Source organism: Folsomia candida, unplaced genomic scaffold (genome assembly GCF_002217175.1).
Source record: "Folsomia candida strain VU population unplaced genomic scaffold, ASM221717v1 Fcan01_Sc002, whole genome shotgun sequence".
NCBI lineage: Eukaryota > Metazoa > Arthropoda > Collembola > Entomobryomorpha > Isotomidae > Folsomia > Folsomia candida.
The window spans coordinates 3,063,005-3,084,319 of NW_019091194.1; the positions used below are offsets into that span (position 1 = coordinate 3,063,005).

A 21,315-nucleotide genomic window follows, 5' to 3' on the forward strand; every position below is an offset into this window, starting at 1 on the left:
TGAAATTTTATCCCCAGAACAAAGGCATTGAATATTATTTGGAAGATCCAGGACTTTTATCCTTCTATGTTAGCTGGTTTCTCTACAATCCAATTTGGTGGAAGGATAAGGAGGATAAAATTTCGAAAAATAGAAATGGGGAACTTTTCATGTATGAGTAAATAAGCAAATCTAAAATTATATAATTTTCTGTTGCTACTTTCACCCCAACTTTCACCCGAAGGTATGTGATCAGCCAACTATACGCTCGGTACAATGGAGCTCGAATTGCGGAAGGCAACTTGAAGGAATTGGAAGATTGGGAAATTGGAGCTCAAAATGTTTTAATTCGAGAAATTGATGAAGTACTAACGGAAAAGGTTCATCAGTACCACGATGTAAGTAATTTGACCAATTAATGAAATAATTTATAATCAAAATGACAAAAATTTTAGGGGCCTATCGGACCCAACAGGACAAATGTACTTGACCAAATTGGCAATATAATTCTTAAAAAGTTTGGAAATGGGAAAAATTATTTTCTTGAACTACTCATGGTTGCGACTCATGAATCGGTACCTTTAAACGAAACATATCAAATTGTAATTCCACCATAATATTTTCAATTTATGCAATATCTTCAGAAATCTTGGAACGACCTCGAAAGCTTTTATTACATTTTGAAACACTTGAATTCCTTTGCCCTTTCGGCGAAAGAAAGGCTTATGAAAGCATACACTTCGGTTGGTATTAAATATAAAATTTAGTATACTTCCATACAAAATTATTATATATTTAAAATGCCTCATATTTATTTAATGTTCAGGGCGATCTAAAGTTTGACGGTATTGTTCTCGAATCTCTGAAAGTCGATTATCCAGATCAAGACATAACTGGGCGAAAGGAAGACACGTTTTACACAAATTGGAATCATAAAAGGTTCTACATTAAGAAATGCAACCAAACAGCGACGGTACAATTGATATGAAAAAGTAATAACTTTCATGTACATAACGCTACTTACTTTCTCCAGGTCGGAAAACGAATGCTTAATCACGCAAATTTCGACTACCAACTAAAAATTGAATCACTCCTAGACCCCAAAACTAATGCAACGGTTGACATATTCCTATCTCCAAAGTTTGATTTTGATGGAAAGGCAATCCATCCCAGTGACTACTACAAGTACATGTTTCAAATGGACCACTTTGAAATAGAAATAAAAAACGGAGAGGTTATCATCATAATTTTTCTATCAAACCATTTAATAATTTCGTATCATAAAACATTTAATTAATTAATCCCCCACAGAACCAAATCGTCCGTTCCTCCACAAGCTCCCCCCTCTTCACCCGAGGAGACCATTCCTTCATGAAACAGCTTCAAGACGTTATAGACGCAGAGACAGGTTACACCCACTTATCCGTCGCCAACAAAAAGCTTATAAATTGCGGATTTCCATCAAATCTCATGATTCCGAAGGGTGGTGGGGAGCAACAACCTCTCAAATTTTTACTCTTTGCAATAATCACACCATCATCCGGCCATGAAAATATTTTCACCCTCTGCAAAGGTGCCAATCTTAGCAAGATCTTTCCACAAGACCTTTCCACATCCACAAAATCTTTTGGATTCCCGTTCGACAGGGGATTTGAATCCGAAAATGTTTTGAAGGATTTAGAAAATTATAAAATTGTTCAAGTCGATTCCATCATGGAAAGTGGGGAGGACGAATACAGTGATAGTTTGTGATCTTCTTGTTACACAAATATTTTTACAGCAGAAAATTTTAAGAAACTTGTGTGCTTTTACATTTTTTTTTAAACCCGACCGTTGATCATGCAAATCAGTTAATTTTTTACAAAGTCAACTTATTAATCAAAACCACTTCTCTATTGGACGAGTGATTTTACAAGCGGAGGAATTGAACTCACCCGAAGAACAGTTCTTCTGTTGTTTTTGTCATTACATAAGTAAGAGCAACCATATTACACGAGTTACATGTTACATTACAGTACAGGTTACAACAGTCCATCGTAAAATAGTGTGAATAGCCTTTAAATTATTAACTGCGAAATCTTCTCATCCACACAAACTTGGTATAATAAAGGAGCGAACAAGGGTCATATTTAATTTTTCTGTAGCTCAATTCTCTTTGTGGGCGTTAAGATTTTACATTTTATGTATTTAATTTTAAGAATTTTATATGATAATCGTGTCACACAATAAGAAATAGAACATGTTACTCACAAAAACTGAAATTATATTACAAAAATAGTAAAATTATAACGTGTTCAAAATCAGAATTACATAAAAATAAAATGTGTTCAACAAAAAAGTACAAGTACCAAAAAATGTATACCAAAAATGATCTTAGATCCGGTGAAAGTTTTATTATGCAAAATAATTTTATAGTTATGGTTTGATCAACTTATTAACTGTGCTGCACAAAATAACTAATTAATTAAGTACGATGGACAACGACAAAGAAAACGGTTCATCGTCAACCTCCTCCCCTCGAGAAAAGTGTGGATCTGCTGGCAACCCCCACAAGGCACCCCCAACGACAAATATGAGCTCAAGGACGATGAACATGGTTTTTGGTGGTGGGAGTGGCGAATCCGACGATGGCGACAATATTAGTGACCTTCTAAGTCCCTCATTTTCCATCGGAAGTGGAACCGGTGGTGGTGGTGGGGCCAAGCGGTTTTGGAGCGATTCGTCGTCCTGGATCATGTCACGAATTGGGAGCAGTAGTGGCAGTGGGGGTGGCAGCTTTGATAAGGGAATTTCCAGAAATAAAGGTAAGCCAGTGTTCTTCATTGTGGGTCATTTTTTTGCACAATTTTAGTGAGATTATATTAGTGACATGTCACGTCAAACTGTGTAAACAAGATATATTCATGTAATTGCATACTTTTTTATTGTTATCAACCGGTATTAACGGAACCAATTTAGTTTAGGATATAGTCATCAGCGTCATGAAAAGTTACATATGGGGCAGAATGTGACACATAATAAGGAATCGATAACTTTCTCCGGGCAGCTTTCTCCAAATTTACTCCTATTTTTCTCGGGTGGTGCTCACTCCTCAGTGTATATGCAATTTTGGATCGATTTTCCGGATTTATTCTGACATTTCTATTCTCCCAGCAGGGTTGAGAAGTAGTACAAGAAATATTTGTAAAAAAGTAAGTAATATTAATAACAGATCGGGTAAGAAAGAAGGTATAGTTTTTTGCAACAAATATATCTCTCAAAATGAAGGAAGATAGTAACGTTGAGGGCAAACAGTCAAATCAAGACACAATTTACCTGTGTAATTTTCGTGTTTCTGTTGACGGCGATTGGCTCTGTTTAAGACAGTTGGACGATGTCGAGGTTCCTTTAAACAATAGGCATAGTCTGCATAGTCCGGAATATATCAATACTGCACTTTACGGTACAGATATGCAATTAGTAGTATTCTGTGGTAAACTTATTTTTGATTTGTGATAAGATATCTTAATAAGACATATATTTAATAAATATTTAGAATCATGTCTTCGCGACCCGACGCACGTTGAACGCCAAAATTTACTCAATATCACAAAACTTGTCATTAAAGAGGTATAAAATAACTTAAAAATATGCGCATACCTCACATTCATATATTATATGTGCATATATACCATATAGTTGATTGAATGGAGTTTACGACACGGGCGAAATTTGGAGCCGGAACATCCCCCACTTTTACACTTCTTTATCGTCCTGGAACACGCCATGCGTCACGGGTTAAAACCAAAGAAGGTAGTTTTTCGCAGAAATTAGTTAAAAATATCGAAGAAATTATTAAATCGTTAACTCATGAATTCATCAGGGTTTATTGGGCCCCAAAAAAGAATTATGGGATGTACTCCAGCTCGTCGAAAAGTACACAAATGGAGCGGAAGATATCACAAATAGTATCCGAGATTTGCCCACTGTCAGGTTTGCCTAGTAAAATATTGGAAAGTTTTTTGCAGAAAAATAAAATCTAATTATGAATTCAGCACGCATCTCGGCCGTGGTAGAGCATTCATGAGGTTGGCTCTGATGCAAAAGAAGCTAGCAGATTATTTCAAAGTATTAGTCGACGTGAGGGAAGAAGTTTTACTCGAATTCTACGAACCCTTTGCACTAATGATGTCGGAAGAAGCCGTCATCCTATCCGGGCTGCTCGTCGGGTTAAACGTTATCGATTGCAACTTTTGTCTCAAGGTTCGTAAATGAAAGTGACGAAATCTTGGTTAACATGTTATCAAAAAAATGTATATATCCAGGAGGAAGACCTCGATTCCGCACAGGGCGTCATAGACTTTTCTCTCTACTTACGGTCGTCCAGATCCTCGGAATCAGGTGGTGAGGTGGGCGAACCCGACAAAGATATTGACAATATGCTCGACCAGAAAAATTATATTGAAGAACTTAATCGGCATTTAAAGTGAGATGATTACATTAATTACATAATATTAAAGTCAGATCAGTCAATGTACGCATATTTTCACATATTTTCCAGTGCAACCGTGGCCAATCTTCAGTCCAGGACTGAAACTTTAACAACTACAAACGCTTTGCTCTCAGAGGATTTAACTCGAGCCAAGAATGTCATTGCATCTCTGCAGGCAGAAAATAAAAAGATCAAAAGTGAAAGTCAGGAGAATCTTGGTGGTAGCAATTCTACCGCATCCAGCGAGAAAAACTTTTCTGCTGACAAAGATCCATCAGTAATTACAGCTTTGGAGAAGGAGAATGAAAGTTTGGTAGGAAAAATCTACAATGTAAATAAATATTCATCACAACACCATAAACTAATTGCAATTTGATTATTTAACAAAGAAATGTAAAAACAAAGAGATGGAAGAAGCCATGAAATTAATGGAGAAGGACGTTCACGAAAAGCAGGACACGGTCATATCCCTCCGCAAACAGTTGGATGATATCAAATCTATTAACTTGGAAATGTATAAAAAATTACAGGTGGGTTCACCAATCCATAAATATTTACATATATTTTTAATTTCTTATACATCTTACCATAATTTGTGTATAACTAACTGTATGATTTTGATATTAATCGTTGCTTATTACTACATACCAAAATGTGTCCAATTCTCTAATCGTTCTCCCAATTGCTTAATTAATGGAAGGAATGCGAAGAAGAACTCCACGACAAGGGCCGCGTTGTCGAAAGACTTCAAGTTAAATCACAACACATTGCGTCATTGTTGACCGTTTTGACTGGTCAACAGGCAACCGGCCAAACGCGACAAAACCTCGATGGGACAAAACCATTTGGAGAAAGTTCATCCGCTACCACGCCCAGCAGCGAGCATAAAAATCGCATTCCAAGTTTTGATGAATTACAGAAAGATAAAAATGCAAAGAAACGAAGAGAGGAAGAGTAGTAGTGGATAAGAAAAAAAAGAATGCAAAAAGCCATGATTATAAAAAAGTATTATTTTTTCTGCTTTAAAGGAATGTGAGGCAACGGTCAAGTTTAAGACCGAATTGTGTGACAAATTAGAAGAAAAAGTTAATCGTAGCGATCAAACTGTGAGACTTATTGAGGAAAAGTATGTTGACCAATATTATTGAATATCCCATTGTTATAAAATATGAGTTGCTGGCAAAATGATTACTGAAAAATAAATAAAATTTCAAATAAAATTACGAACTTGCATAAATCAATTAATTAATTTCTTTTATAAATATGTTAAAATTCTTGCACATTATTTTTTGCCAGTACCTTTTACTTTATGATTCAAGTTTTTATTTTTGATTATTATTTACCAGTTTATTTTTATTTTTCGCAATGTAGAATGAGCAACGCCAACACGGAGCTTCGCCTGGCCCAAAAGGACAGTCGTAGCGTGTGCATGAAATTGGCGGAGAAGGAGTTGCAGTTGTCAACGACGGAGGGGGACCTCAGAGTAGAGAGGGAGTGGCGGATAACCCTCCAAGAAACAACGCTCAAGGACAAGTCAAAGATTTCGGATCTGATGCAAAAGTTGTTGGAGGAAAAGTCTAGAAATAGGGTACAATTCCAAATTAAAATTTGCATAAATACATGATAATCAAATTCTGTGATTAATATCGATCCTAGGATTCAGCTGCAAGTCTGGAAATGGCAGGAAAAGAGATGGACTCGCTAAGAAGACAGGTTCGAGATCAAGAGCAAACTTTGGAGGAGATGGGAATCAAAGTCGCCGAATCGAAACTACTCGCCGATGAAATGCGTGAAGCTGGGGGATTGCTCAAATGGAAAAGTGACAAAGAATTCAGCCATTGTAAAAGTTGTGCAAAAGAATTTAGTTTAACGCGGAGAAAGCATCATTGCAGAAGCTGTGGTGAAATATTTTGTGGACAGTGTTCCGACAACGTGATGGAGCTGGCCTCAGTACGTAATCATTTTTACAGTAACTCATATTTTAAAAGAATCAGAAATTTAATAAGGTTGGCTTTGCAGAGTTCGAAAGCTGTCCGAGTTTGTGATACGTGCTACGGAAAGGGGCTGGTACGTTTTAACACAACAAATTCCTCATCCGGACCATCTGTGCTGGACAAATAGCCAAATTGAAACTATATAATGAATCAAACCGATATTTATCTACTATATAAATTTATACCTATTTAAAAAATATCTCAACCAGTACCATGAATGAATCATGAATGAAACCAAGAATCTATATATGCAAATATACAATCAGTTTTAAACTCATTTTTATACACGTTTTTAAAAAGTACAAGTATCGTAATAAAAGGACATATACAACTGTCAATATATTTTAAATAATTAAGCTCGTATACACTAACAACAATATTTCATATACATCTGATGAACGATGAATAACTAGAAAATGGAGACTACAAAAATTCCGCTATTTATTATTCTTCTATACTGTCCAAGATCCACGGGAGATGGGTCGATGTACGTTCGTGGACTTGCACGTGGTCATTATAATTGGACAAAACTCCGATTTGGAAGTAGAGCTTGTGCCGAGTCATGACCGTGGTGAGGGGGGAGCCTCGAGTAAAGTAGTTGGGGAAGGAGATGGGGGATGAAGTACAGATCTGGGGAATAATTAAGAGAAAATGTGGATATCTGTATAAATAGTCACTTTCACTTTTATGACCAAACTTGAGCTAATAAATTACCTGACTATTGGAAGAACTTTTGGAGATTCTGTGTAGCAAAGCTGTACAATTTTTCTCTGGGATAATGTCGACAGTGGTTTCTGAAAAAAAAATTTTTAGATTTTTTACATGAACTTCAGCATAGTAATAAATAATTTATATCCATGTCATACCGTCCATGTCGACCTTCTTATTGTGCTTCTTGGTCCAGCCTGAGAGCGTCGCAGTATCACCAGGAGTTTGATGGATGGACTCCCATATTCCGTAAGCGTCTTGAAAAGTAAGAAAACAGCAAATGATAATATATACATATTTCTTAATTAATAATATTAGAGTTTCGGTGTACCTTCGAAGGGTAAGCAAATTGGCTTTATTTCGACCTGCTCCTCCTTTAAGCGGACCAAGGCGATGTCATTATGGTTTGTTTGATTAGAGAATTTAGGATGTAAAATGATGGACTCGACATCAACGTAGTGTTTATTGTTTAGTTCGTCTTCAATGAGGGTTGTGGTGCTGTAAATTCATAAAAACATTAGTTTTTTAAATGCTTCATAGTGAGACATCCTCATTTTGCTTACATTGGGAATTTGTTCTGCAAACATTGCGCCGAGGTGAGAACGTATCGCTTCGAAATTAGTGTCCCAGCACAAGAATATACTAGCCCACCGGGTTCTGTGCATTACAAAAAGAGAATAATTTAATTTGTGTAGATGTCTTTTCAAATCAGGTCAAGATAATGCAAATTATGTATGTAATTACCCATCGCCCCCAGTCGGACTACGTGAGACAAATGTTCGTATTCCAAATTAAGGACGCGAGACTTTTTCCTGGGCCTCTTCGCATTCGCACACTCGGTAAAGAGTGGGAGGAGATGAAAGTTTTTATGTGTTGTGAGCAATAATTGGTCCACAACGTTGGAAATTTGTGATCCCAATTCTTTTGCCAAGTCGATCGCTTCTGAATTTGTCAAGGACCTGTTTCCTCGACCGGTTGAGATGAGAAGAGAAATTTCTTCCTCAGTTTTATTATTTTGTGGAGTACTGGTTGAACCGGAAGTAGTGGAGTTTATAAGGATAGTTGGTAATGAGGGTTGCATAATAATGTCCAGAATTAGACTAGAATTGGGGTTCGATTTTGAATGAGAGGTGAACAAATCGGCAAAATCGGTCGCGTCGTCTGAAGTTGTCAAGTTTTTCGAGGCGATTTTCTCCGTCGTTGTTGAAGGCTCATTAGCTGTCGTCGAGGAAGAAATAGTTGATGAGGGCTCATCGGTTACTCTTGTTATTAAAGTTTCTGATTTGTATGTGGTGTGATCGATGTCAGTTGTATTTTCAGTATTATCTAGGTTAACCTCTAGCGTTGGTTCTGTGCTGGGCAGGACTTTCTCCGTCTTCGTGGAAGAAATAGTTGATAAGGGCTCATCCGTTGTCGTTATTGTTGAAGTTTCTAATTTATGTGTGGTGGCATTTTCGGTGTAATTTTTGTCAAAATCTAGCGTTGGTTCTGTGATGGGCGCGATTTTGTCATCAAATTTCAATTCTTCCGGTTCATCTGCTTTCTCTTCTGTTTTATTAGTTGTGCTTGCGTCCGTATAATCTTGCAACGGAGATAACGTAGTTTCTATGTGCTCTGTTGTTGTTGAAGGAGTCGGTGCATTTGTTGTTTGCAAGTTAATTTCTGGCATAGTTGTTTCTGTCATGGCGGGTTCCTTGTCCACCGTTGTCGTAACTTCAAGAAGCATTGGAGGATTGCTAGTTGAGGTATTTTCATCGAAAATTACTTCATAATTATTATCAGTGGAGGTATCCAGTGTTTTGGATGTGGTGGTTGTACTGTTGAGGGACGATGACGAGTGGATGGAAATAGGTTCATGCTCGGTATGATTGAGAGAAAGTGCATAAGTAATATTTTGAGTGGTCGTTTCTCTAAATGAGCTTGACTTAGAAGATTTTGTTCGACTTGCACTGACAGAAATTATGAAAGAAACTATTGTCTGGGGATCATCGGTTGAGTTTGCGACGAATGCAGGATTGGTTGTGGTCGGTGAATTCGTCGTCGTCATACTTTCTGTTGGTGTTGAAATTTCAGCCAGTGTTGTTTGTGGACTTTCTGGTGGGGTCGATTGATAAATTTCAGTTTGAGGTGTCGTTTGTGAAATTTCTGTCGTAGTTGAGTGTGAACTTTCAGTTGACGACACCTTTGAATGTTGTGTAACAGCACTTTCTCCAGAATCTTGACCCGTTCCTGCTGGAGTACTATCCATGATAATTGCATCCACAGCTAATTTCCTTGCCTTTTCAGTTACATTCGACTTGCTTTTATCCGTCGTGTTTACAAATGGTCTTGCCGTGGTGACTTGATCAGTCAAATTCTCAGCTTCAGGGTCCCAATCATGTTCTACAAATTGTTCTGGGTAATCAGGAACAAATTCCAGGTCGTTCAATCCGGGCAGAATTGTGGTAGGTGGGGATTCAGTGTCTGTTTTATTTTCGGAATATTCAGACATTTTATCAGCTCGTAGGTCAGAATCGTCCATCGTAATCAGTGATGATACCGTACTCGTTAAATCGTCAATTCTCTCCGTGGAAGGACCAATCAAAGAAATTGACGATATCGTCGATGTGGATATTTCACTCGTGTTAACAGAAGATGTCGGTTCTGAAACTGGTCCCGGTTCTGGCAATATTTCAGTAATATTAAGTATAAAATTGAAAGGTGGGGGCAGTGTTGGTTTTACACTTGGCTGGTTAGTGATATTCTCCATCATCTCGTTAGATATATTGGACATGGTGGAAGTAGCAGTGCTCATTTCCATATTATCAGTCTGTTCTGTGGTCATTTTATCGTATGGATAAGTCGTAAAAGTTGATTTATCAGGCTCTACATTAGCAAGGATGCCTGTAGTACTTTCTAAAATAGAGGACGAAGTAGTTGACGTTGGGTTATCCAAGTATTTGTCCGTATAACTCGACTCCGTGGTTGTACTCATGTTCAATCCTACATCAATATGGTCAAGTTTATCCATAATTTCATCACTCAGTTTCTTATTAATCTGATCATCATTAGTATTGTTTTCCTGGGAGGGACGAATTTGCGAGATTGAAATCCTACCCGTTTTGCTAACTGTGCTTTTCTCCGTAAATGTGAGGTCATCTTCCCCAACAGTTGTGGTTGTACTTTCCCCATGAACTGATCCTTCTGTGGTTGTCATGTTGGTAATACTACCATCGGATTTATAATCTGGACTGCTGGAATCCTGTGACATAGTAGAAGTGACAGAAGGATGTTCTGTCGTCATGAATGATTCATCGGTTTCATGTCTCATCTGATCATCATTAGTCGACGCAGTCTTGTTTTGCTGGGACGGACGAATTTGAGAGATTGAAATCCTATCCGTTTTGCTAACTGTGCTTTTCTCCGTAAATGTGAGGTCATCTTCCTCGACGGTTGTACTTTCGTCATGAATTGATCCTTCGGTGGTTGTCGCATTACTAATAGTATCAGATTTATAATCCGGAGTGCTGGAATACTGTGGCGCCGTAGAAGTGACAGAAGGATGTTCTGTAGTCATGAATGATTCATCGGTTACATGTCTCTCTGAAGAGGTGGAAATTATTTCGGGTGGGTACAGGGGAACGAGGGTTGTTGTAATACTTTGATCTGAAGGATGGCCAAATTTACTATTTACATCAACTTCATCAAGCCCTTCATTTATGGGTGGATTAATTGTTGTAAACTCTGTCAAGTTTACGTTTTGACTTGGTTCCATAGTTGTGAGTTCAATTTCATTTGTGTTTAATTTCGGTACTTTTGTAGGGGTAGACCTTGTAGTTTCCGAACCCAGATCAAATTCTGTAGTACTTTCACCTTCAATAGATTTTTTTGTGGTTGTAATTTTCTCTGTGGAGATATCCATCTGGCTTTTCAAGCTTTCGCCCGTAGATGATTCTTCGGGCTGAGATGTCGAACTATTGTCACTCTTGATTTCGATAGAGGATTGACTTGTAGCATCTGAAATGTTTATATTTTGATTCAACTGTGATTTGGTAGTTGTGGAATCAATTTCCTGTCCATTTGAGTCAGAATCTGATTTTATTGTAGTAGTTTGTGGTCCAAAATCATTTTCTGCGGGATTTGTATTAATATAAATTTCAGCAGATCCCGAAGTTGTTGTGGTTAGTAAATCATTTTTCTCAGAAGTAGCGGTTTGGTTTTCTCCTTCTACTTTCACTGTTTTGCTGTTTTCTCTTTCTGCTGGTATTTCTAATGTGGTAGACTCTTCATCCTTGCCCGCAAAAGAGGATTGAATGGGCACATTTTGACCATTCGATTGAGATTCCGTTGTGGTGAAATCAAAGTTCTCGTCTCTATTTATTTCTGTGTCAGAACCATTTGTATGTGTCATTGTTGAAGTATTGGAATAATTTGTGGTAGAATGGTGACTAATTATCGTAGTGGGCTCATTCCTGGAGGTAGAAATTATTGTTGTTTCTGTCGTCATTGTCTCGTTTTCTCTCTGAATCGTTTCCGGTAGAAGAGCCTTATTTTCTGTCGTAATTTCTATTTCATCAGAAAGGATTGTCGCAGGAGTTGTTCTTGTGGTGGGTGTGGCTTCCGATGGCTTGTAATGGGACATGATAGTGAAAGTGGTTGCTTCATTCGCGTCGTCAGAAAACATTGAGTCAATACCACGAAGTGATGTGCTGGTGGGTGTGGTTGTTGAACTGATTGTGTCAGATTTTATAAATGTCTCTGTTGTCATCTCATCTTGGATTGTCGCAGGAAATTTTGTACTTGTGGTGGGTGTCGCTTCCAATAGCTTGTCGTGGGGCCCGCTACTGATTGAGGTGGTCTCCTTAGCGTCATCAGCAGGAGTTGTATCAATTCCCTCACTAGTTGACGTGCCGGTGGGTGTGGTACCACTTATCATTGTGTCGGGTTTTACAAACGTCTCTGTTGTCATCTCATCTTGAATTGGTTCAATTCCATCAGCAAGCATTATTTTACCCTCAGTGACACCAGCACTTGTACTGCTTGGTTCCTCTGACACACTACTTCCGGTTGTTGTGGTCATCATATCGTCATCTTTTTCAGATTGAGAATCAACGCTGGATTTAACAGTGGTTTGGCTTGTGTCGTGAATTTGACTAGGTGTCGCAACACCACTATTTTCAGATGTTAAACTTCTCATGGTCGTTTCTCCGCTTTCAGTTGGAACTGTTTCAATTTGTTCAGAATGGCTTTGCAGTTTAGGATTCAACGCAGTTGTATGTTCCATCTCGTCTTTTGTCGTTGTTTCTGGTGTTTCAGTTGAAGAGGCGATACTTGATTCGTTTGAAAATTTCTTACCGGATGACGATTCAGTGGTGGTCATAATTTCATCAACTTCCAGAGATGGCTGTACAAAATTGGTGGCTGTAGTGGAGGACGATTCTTTCTTCACATTTACCATTGTGGTTGTGTCACCATTTTCATCAGGAAGTTCAGTAGTTATAGTGATGAACTTGATTGGTTGTTGTGTAAGTAGACCATTTTCAGTCGTGACTTCATCATCCTGTGAAATTTGAGCTATTTTAGAACTTGTGGAGAAATCTGAACTTTCACTGGACGGTACACTTGCAATGGTGGTAGATAATTGTACAGAATCCTGTAAATTCTCCGGGGTGATCTGTTTTTCGCTGGGGGTTATAGTTGTGAAATCAACGTGATCTTCCCCTTCGTGCGGACTGTTTGTTGTAGTCATCTCTGCAGAAGGTTTCTTAGACGTGGTGAAAGTGGTGGGTGTAGTAGAAATTACAGAATCTGATTTCATTTCTCTGGCACTACCAATTGTTGTTGCGTCATTTATTACAGAAGATTCTGTGCTGGGCACCATTGTGGGAACGTCTTTCGTGCCATTTTCAGTACTAACTTCTCCATTATCATCGTGCATGTCTTGAGAAATTGGTGAAATTGTTGTTGAGAAATCTGTACTTTTATCAGGTGAGATCTGGCTCATTGTAGTTGGTTCAAAATCAGTTTGATTGATTTCTTCTGGACTTATGGTCGTTGCTTTAGGTCTTTTTGATGTGGTAGCAGCTGGGGTGTCGGTGGAAATGTCAGGATCCGATTTAATTGCACTGTTAATTGTGGTTACGTCATCTCCATCTGAAGATTCAGTAGGCAAAATAGACTGATCCTTCATATTATCAGCTTCTTTAGTTAGTGTACTAGCCTCAGTCGTGGCTTCAACATTATCATTACGCAAGACTTGATGCATTTTAGGCGTTGTTGATAAGAAGTCAATATTTTTATCGGACAATGTTTGACTGGCGGTGGTGGTGGGTAATGCAGCATCATCCTGTAAAACAGTTGGATTAGTAGTCGTAATAATTTCTAGAGGAATTTTGAGCATAGTGAAAGCAGTGGTGGTGGAAATGTCAGCATCCGATTTAATGGCACTGTTACTTGTAGTAAAGTCATCTCCATCAGAAGATTCAGTGGACAGAATTGCCTGATCCTTCATATTATCAGCTTCTTTAGTGAAAGCGATAGTGGTAGAAATACCAAGATCTGATTTCATATCTCTGCTATCACTGTGTATTGTGGTCGTTTCATCTCCATCGGAAGACAATCCAGGTAATCTTGGAGTTGTAACGGTGTCATTTTCTTTTGAGAATTGTTCTTCGTTTTCCGCGACTTTCTCCGGTGTAGTGCTTTCAACATTATCACTTAAAATTGATTCAGGAGCTTTCGTGACTTGATTGGAAGATGTGATATTTTTTGTCGTGGTGACATGTTCTGTGACATCGTGTTGAGAACTTGACTCTGTTGTGGCCTGTTCCATTTCAGTAGTGACATTTTCCACATCGTTTTTGTCATCCAGTTTGGTTAATTCAGTGTCACCAGATATCTTGCTTGTATCGGGTTTCACAGAGCTGGAATTATTATCATCGTCTCCAACTTGCTCCGACTTTAATTTAGTATCATCATCATTATCCCAAATTTCATTAGCTTTCTCCAAACTTTCTCCCAAAAGATCGTCAATATTTATATGTTTGGATTTTTGAGTGGTTGTAAAATCATTAGTTTCGGAAGTTGGAGAAAGCTCAGATGTAGAAATTGACGGCTTGAAAGTTGTCGTCATCAAGTCTTTAATTTCACCACTTTCATCTTTAATAGGTGTACTTTTTCCTGAATAATTTTTCATTGTTGTGGTGCTACTTATCTCATCGTTAATTTCAGATGGAGTAAATTGTGTGGTGACAACGAGATGAGGTTTTTTCGTCGTGCTTTCATCGTCATTAATTTGAGGACTGGAATCATCGGCACTTTCCTTCATCAAGATACGCATTGTAGTTGTTAATTCTGGATTTTCAAAATCCAACGAGTTTGCAGTGCTGCTGGGTAAATTTATAGATTGTGGCGAGGTTCCAACAACAGGTTCAAGGTCAGCATGATCATTTTGACTAACTCCTTGCGTCGCGGTATCAGATATTGTGGAAATTGTGGTAGGATTGGCTTCCGATGGTCTGTGGTGGGACATGCTCCCGAAAGTGGTTGCTTCATTCGCTTCGTCAGAAAACGTTGAGTCAATGCCACGAATCGATGTGCTAGTGGGTGTGGTTGTTGAACTGATTGTGTCAGATTTTACTAATGTCTCTGTCGTTATCTCATCTTGGATTGTTACAGGAGTTGTTGTACTTGTGGCTTCCGATGGCTTGTCGTGGGGCATGCTAGCGGTGGTTTCCTTAACGTCGTCAGGAGGAGTTACATCGATATCATCACTGGTTGACGTGCTGGTGGGTGTGGTACTGATTGTTCTACCACTGGTCGTCGTGTCGGGTTTTACAGACGTCTCTGTTGTCATCTCATCTTGAATTGGTTCAGGTCCATCAACAAGCGGGGTTTTGCCCTCAGTGATACCAGCAACTGTGGAACTACTGCTTGATTCGTCTGAAACGCTACTTCGGGTTGTTGTATATTTCATCTCATCATCATCTTTATCAAATTCAGAATCGTGAGGTTTTGCAGTAGTAGCTTGTGTTCTGTCGTGGACTTGCATAGGTGTCGAACTAGTGGTGACGCCATTATTATTTTCAGGTTTTAAACTTTGTGTGGTTGCTTCGTTTATGGCTGCATCAATCTCATCATAAATTGATGTGCTAGTACGTGTGCTACCACTGGTCGTCGTGTCAGATTTTACAAACGCTTCTGTCGTCACCTCATCTTGGATTGGTTCAATTCCATCAAGAAGCGTGATTTTACCTTCAGTGATACCAGCACTGCTGTTCGGTTCCTCTGACACACTACTTCCGGTTGTTGTAGGTATCATCTCATTTATTTCAGATTGAGAATCAACGCTGGTTTTAGTAGTAGTTTGGCTTGTGTCGTGGATTTGATTAGGTGTCGAACTTGTTGTAAGACAACTAGTTTCAGATTTTAAACTTCTCATGGTCGTTTCTCCGCTTTCAGTTGTAACTATTGCATCAATATCATTAGTAATTGATGTGCTGGTAGGTGTTGTTGTACTGGTCGTAGTATTAGATTTTACAAAACCCTCTGTGGTCACCTCATCTTGGATTGGTTCAATTCCATCAATGATTTTACCCTCTGTGCTACTAGAACCTGTAGAACTAGGGACTGTGTTTAGTGAATAGTTTTCTGAAACTGTGGTGGTTTCCATTTCAGTTTTACGAGTTGGGATTTCATCCCTTTCCGTTGTAGTGGTAGGGCTTGATGTCGATGAGCCAATTTCATTAATCGAGCTGGACAAATTTATAGGGCTGGGACTTGTATTATCATCTGTCATAGCTGCATCATCAAAACTTGGAACTGTCGTCTGTGGTATATCGTTCAACTTCATAGTTGTTGCGGCACTAGTTGGTTGAGACACAGTAATTACCGTGGGCGGAGTGGTAGTGGTCAGCTCTTCGTTGTTGGATGACCTTATCGTGGTGCTTATCTGATCAAGGTCACCAGACTCTTGAATAAGTTCAGGGGCACTTGACGGAAACTGGGAAGCTTGTGTGGTGGTGGAATCCATTATTGGCGACACTGATTTATCTACGATTTGTGTCTTTGGAGTGGTCATTGTTGGATTAATTTTGGTGGAAGGAATTTCTGTCGTAATTTCTTCAGCAGGATTTGCACTAGTGGAAAGTATTGAATGTGTCACGGTGGTAGTCTTCTCCTGACTTGACGGCATAGTAGTAGAGCTACTACTTTCGTGTCCCATGGTAGTAGTGATTTCTCCATCTTCTAGTTTCTTTACAACTTCGTCATTAAGAGCATCAGTTTCATTTAGGGAGGAGTCATACTCATTTTTTAGCTGATCCTCAGTCTTGCCAACTTGCGGTGAAAGTTGTGTTGTTGAAATCATATCCTCAGAATCGTGACCTTGTGCAGGTGTCGTTGTTGCCTGATTTTGCTCCGTCATTAGATCATCCTTGCTGATAAGGAGGGTAGGACGGGTTTCCTTAAGTACGGTTGGAATTGTGCTGAAAGACAAGTCAGACTCGTTGTAATCATTGAATGGAGTGTTGCTAATTATCATTTTGGATGTGCTAGTTTCGTCTAAGTTTGCCTCAGTTTTCGAAATAATTTGCTCAGACGTGGTCGTTGTCTCAGTTGTTTTACTTGCGCTCTTAAAAGTAGTTGATGGTATCGTCGTCGAAAATTCTGTGGTGGACGATTTTTCTGTGGGTTTTGTATCGTGATCTTCATTACCAACTTTCACCCCAAGGTCATTTCCAAGTTCATGAATATCATCGTTTTGTATGTCTTCATGAAGTAATGAGTGTCCTGTTGGAACGGAGGACGAGACTTGAGTTGGATTTGTCACATCCTCAAATGAAGGTAAATTTTCACTCGCTTTGGTTGAAGGCACTGTGGTCACTTCGACAAGATCTTTTGGTGACGCACTCATTTCTGTAGTCACTGGGTTTTCCTTTGACCCAATATTGCTACTCATATAAATGGAAGTAGTAGTGACAGGATTTTCCAATAAGCTCGCATCATCAAAGTTTCTTCGAGTTGTTATTTCAGAGTCGACATACTTTTCTGTACTAGTTACGCTAAATTCTTCTATTGGTTCCTTGGTTGATGTTACATTATCAATTGATGAAAGCAACGATGTCACTGGAATTGTGGTACTTTCAAGCTCAGGAATTGTTTCTTGGTGAGTAAACTTTTGAGAATCGTCTAAATCGGTGGAATGATTTGAGAGAGGAGTGTTAGTAGTCGTGATTTCTTCAAAAGAATTTTGTACATCGGAAACATTTCCAAAATTGATGAAGGAATCAGTATTGTTAAGACTAATATTTTCCGGTGCTCCAAGTGTAGTTGTTTCTGACAAAATGTCACTAGTTGAGGAACTGATTGTGCTTGACGCCATTTCATTATTTTTTTGAATGTTGGGAAATATAGTAGAAGTTAGAGGTGCAATTTCTCCTTGGTTTAATGATGAAAGATCTTGTTCCTCACTGATTTTTGACGTGGTGGTGGTAGGGGTATCGTCAAAAATGGACGATTTTCCGTCATCCCCACTCTTTGATGTCGTAGTACTAATGGGTGTTGCTGTGCTCGTAGATGTGACAGCATCATGACTAATATTTTCACCGGCTATCGTAGTGGACTCTAAATTGCTGACAGAATCACTTGCTATCGTTGTTGTTGATGAATTAGTTAAGAATACGTTCTCACTAGTCGTACTACCATCTGCTTCGTTTGGCAATGGCACTGGAGAAGAAGACACAAAATTGTTCGGTTTCATTTTAGCTGCAACTTTCTTTTTGCTGGATGAACTACTGCTACTAGAACTAGAACTACTACTACTGCGGGAACTACTGCTACTAATTGAACTAGAACTACTACTACTTGACACCATACTGTTTAATACACCACTAAAAGCACTACTTTTACTACTACTACTACTGCTACTACTACTAGAGCTGACCACAGAATAAGTATAACCTGGTCCATTCTGCGACTTTGTCGTCGTTTCCGGCAGGACGACATCACTCCCAATGTTAATATTTTCAGGTTCATATCCACTCGTACCTACATTATCGTCATTAACATTCGACGCGGACGTTGACGTAGTTAGACCCGTAATTTTTAAAAGCTCGTCTAAATCAACATTATCAAAGTCAATTTCCCCAAATACATCGCCATCACCGGGGTTGTATCCTCCACCTCCTCCTCCTCCCACATCGGGTGATGGGGTCGTCGTGAATAGGTCTTCAAGATTCACGTCAAAATCAAAAAGTCTTTTTAACGCGTTTTCAGTCTCATTTAATCTTTCTTCGCTAAAATTGCTAATATTAAAACTATTCGTACTGCTGGAACTATTGTAAGTCTTTTCTTTATTAGGAACGGGAATATTCTCGATGAATGTAACGTTATCAAATTGAGTCAGATTTTTGACGAGGTCGTTGTAATACTCTGGAAAGTACTCGGCCAAGAAGGACCCTGCTTGTTGTTGAAGGTTTTTGAGCGATTCCTCCCGATCTGGAGAAAGCAGGCGGCTTTCTTTAGGTTTTTCCGTATCGGATGTAGTGACGGAACTAGTAGTTGTTGTGGGTGGGGTGGTGGGAATGGTTGAAGTGGGTGTCGATAAGGTCGTCGTTGTCGTCGTCGTTTTCGCCGATAATCTGGGCGTGGTCATCTTTGGAGTGGGCCTCCTCGTTGAAGGCCTAATTGTCGTTGTTGTCGTCGTGCTCGAAACCCTGCCCTCATTATTTCCATTCGCACCATTCATCCTAATTCTCTCATTGTCATAAAGGAACTGATTTCTATAAAATTTTGCAGCTTGAGCTTGTTCCTGGGCCGTCGTCAGGAACGAATTGACTCCTCCAGATGCACCGGAACTACTGTCGCCATCACTTTCAGAAGCATGATCACAACAGATTTTCCTTTGGATTCCCTCATATCCGCAGAATCTCGGAGTTTCACCCGGTTTCAGGGAGGATATGCAATTCGTGATAAGTTGACAGTCACAAGTTATCGTGGAATGGGATGAAGGGGTGCGAGGATTTGTAAACATGGGTTTTCGCGCCTTCATCTCATCTAGAAAATAATTTAATTTTTTTTACCATTAAATATACAAATAAATTGGGTAAACCCACTTATAAAAATCAAATTAAGGCTAATATACAATTCAGGGATGCACAATCTCATTTTATAAATTGTATTAGTTTTTTTCCCCAAAATTGCTCATCTAACCGCAATCAGAAAAACCAACATGACACATTCCTCCCTTCTGGAGTTTCTTTTGATCTAATTATTTCGACACTCCTTGAATTGAAGATCGTCCCTACTTTTTTACTACGATACTTATTTTATCAAAACATCATTTCCCTTTGTTTTAAGGGTGGACAAATGTCATAAAGATAATAGTACCAAGACCCCCAAAACACGGAAGGAAGGTCGCACATTTTACATCCCAACTCTGTTCTTATTATTAGATTTAAGTACATAAATAATGGAAGAGTTGGTTAAACAAACTAGTTTTTTTACCATGAGGGAGGCATAAACTTTTCATGATAACACTGTGTGCACCTGTGAGTGCGATGATATGAAGCAGCAAAACTAGTGGAATTGACGCGTTGCATGACATTGCATATGGCATCATTCTCTGTTCTCTTTCATTTCATTCCTCATTTTTCTTACGAGAAGGCAAGGTCGCCCTTTATAACTTGTTGTCTCACTTAGGAAAAGATAGGACAATGTGTTAATAAGAAGGGATCAAAACAAGCCTGCACAAAACAGCACTACTTAATGCACTTAAACATACGCAGACCAACCCTTGGTAAAAATTCATTTCCAAAAGTGGAGCAAGCCGAACAAGTTTTTGATGCCTTTTTCAACGTAACAGTGTGTGCATTATGTCATTGTTTGATCTGATATGAAAATGAGTATGATCAATAAATGAAAAATAATTACAGATCGTTATTATGGGATGAGTTTTAAAATTGGATTTTGATCAGAGTTCATCATGACTAGGCAAAAAAAATGTGAAAAAAATTAATTGTTTTACTGATTTCAAATATGACAGGACCTCAATCTAGTAAACTTTTTATGAAATTGTTAACCTTTTAAATAATTATTCCCCGGCGTCAAACTTACCCATAAAGTAAAATCCGAGAATTGTTAGAAGGACAGCTATAATAGCTGCCTTCTTGATAAGAAACACCATAATTTAATGTTATGCAACTTTTTTTTCCTTCTTATTGATTTATCGGGAAATATACCGACACAAAAGTCGGCGAATCTTATATTTAGATTTTCTCATTGTTTTTTTATCACGTATGTAACACAAAAACTTTTAGTAGTCACATTTTGACTCTTTCATGTAGAATCACGTTCCCGTCAAAATATATTTAGCTGACCAGACCACGGACGATTATCACGTCACGAACTGGCGAAACCAAACTGTCATCTTAATATATTAATCACTGCTTAATAAGAAATATTAATCATGCATGCAAAATCATTATACATGTTTAACTTTCAATTTATCCGGAAGTATTAGACTAATAAAATTCAGATCACATATGTAAAACAAATCTTCAATTTCGAACTAGAATTATTTATTAAATCACAAAACATCACATATCAATATCACCACCACTCACTTATCAAATTTTGAGACCATGATTTTCAAACTTCAATCACTTTAATTAAGCCACCCAATTAATTAATTACCTAAATGATTCTGCACTAAATATTAACCACTCGCATATTTGTTCCTCGTTATGTCACACAACACACATGCAGAAATACTTAACAAATATGCGATGATGCATTTGCCGATTGATTTTGTCAAATGCATGAAACGACTTGATTCCTACGATGTAGAACTCCTTTCACTTTCAGAAGACTACTGACAAACTCAACTGTATCGTCTCATGCTGTTTCATTGTTGATCAAAGTGAGTGAATGAAAATGTGAGGCTCATGATTTGATTGTTGACTTTTAGCAGATATTTTTACGTTATCTTAGAAATGAGGCATAATTCCAATCCTACATAGTTCGTTGATATGTATGCAATTATCATCTAAATATTCTTCAACGCAATCTTATTTCTTCTAATATAAAAATAAGATATTTCTGCTAATTTATAAATGAACGTGTTGAAAAAAAAGTTTGCAAGCTTCTTCAACCGTGTTATGTCGTACATACAAACTATTAGTTTTT

At 38.3% G+C, this 21,315-nt stretch overlaps 3 protein-coding genes across 5 annotated transcripts; 2 read left to right on the top strand and 1 right to left on the bottom strand.

Annotated features, from left to right (window-relative positions):
* Positions 1 to 196: 196 nt before the first annotated feature.
* On the top strand, positions 197 to 2,305 carry LOC110842677 (hexamerin-like). Its single transcript, XM_035847355.1, has 6 exons — positions 197 to 377; positions 435 to 554; positions 624 to 722; positions 806 to 952; positions 1,013 to 1,213; positions 1,291 to 2,305. The coding sequence occupies exons 2-6, from the start codon at positions 534 to 536 to the stop codon at positions 1,729 to 1,731; spliced, it is 909 nt and encodes a 302-aa protein (XP_035703248.1). The 5' UTR covers positions 197 to 377; positions 435 to 533; the 3' UTR covers positions 1,732 to 2,305.
* On the top strand, positions 2,154 to 6,784 carry LOC110842612 (protein RUFY3). Of its 2 annotated transcripts, none has more exons than XM_022088377.2 (12): positions 2,154 to 2,783; positions 3,515 to 3,588; positions 3,658 to 3,771; positions 3,842 to 3,951; positions 4,014 to 4,221; positions 4,284 to 4,444; positions 4,520 to 4,763; positions 4,840 to 4,980; positions 5,479 to 5,576; positions 5,822 to 6,038; positions 6,107 to 6,400; positions 6,470 to 6,784. In XM_022088377.2, the coding sequence occupies exons 1-12, from the start codon at positions 2,453 to 2,455 to the stop codon at positions 6,569 to 6,571; spliced, it is 2,094 nt and encodes a 697-aa protein (XP_021944069.1). In that variant the 5' UTR covers positions 2,154 to 2,452; the 3' UTR covers positions 6,572 to 6,784. The 2 variants fall into 2 exon arrangements, with proteins under 2 accessions (XP_021944069.1, XP_035703247.1); XM_035847354.1 differs by lacking the exon at positions 2,154 to 2,783 and adding an exon at positions 2,875 to 3,421.
* Positions 6,702 to 21,138, bottom strand: LOC110842681 (serine-rich adhesin for platelets). Of its 2 annotated transcripts, XM_035847353.1 has the most exons (8): positions 20,245 to 21,135; positions 18,091 to 19,185; positions 7,897 to 17,856; positions 7,716 to 7,809; positions 7,484 to 7,650; positions 7,311 to 7,409; positions 7,159 to 7,238; positions 6,702 to 7,074 (listed from the first exon to the last, which is right to left on the bottom strand). In XM_035847353.1, exons 1-8 carry the CDS (start codon positions 20,312 to 20,314, stop codon positions 6,889 to 6,891), a joined length of 11,751 nt encoding a protein of 3,916 aa, XP_035703246.1. In that variant the 5' UTR covers positions 20,315 to 21,135; the 3' UTR covers positions 6,702 to 6,888. The 2 variants fall into 2 exon arrangements, with proteins under 2 accessions (XP_035703246.1, XP_035703245.1); XM_035847352.1 differs by having other exon boundaries at positions 7,897 to 19,185; positions 20,245 to 21,138.
* Between the last annotated feature and the right edge of the window lie 177 nt (positions 21,139 to 21,315).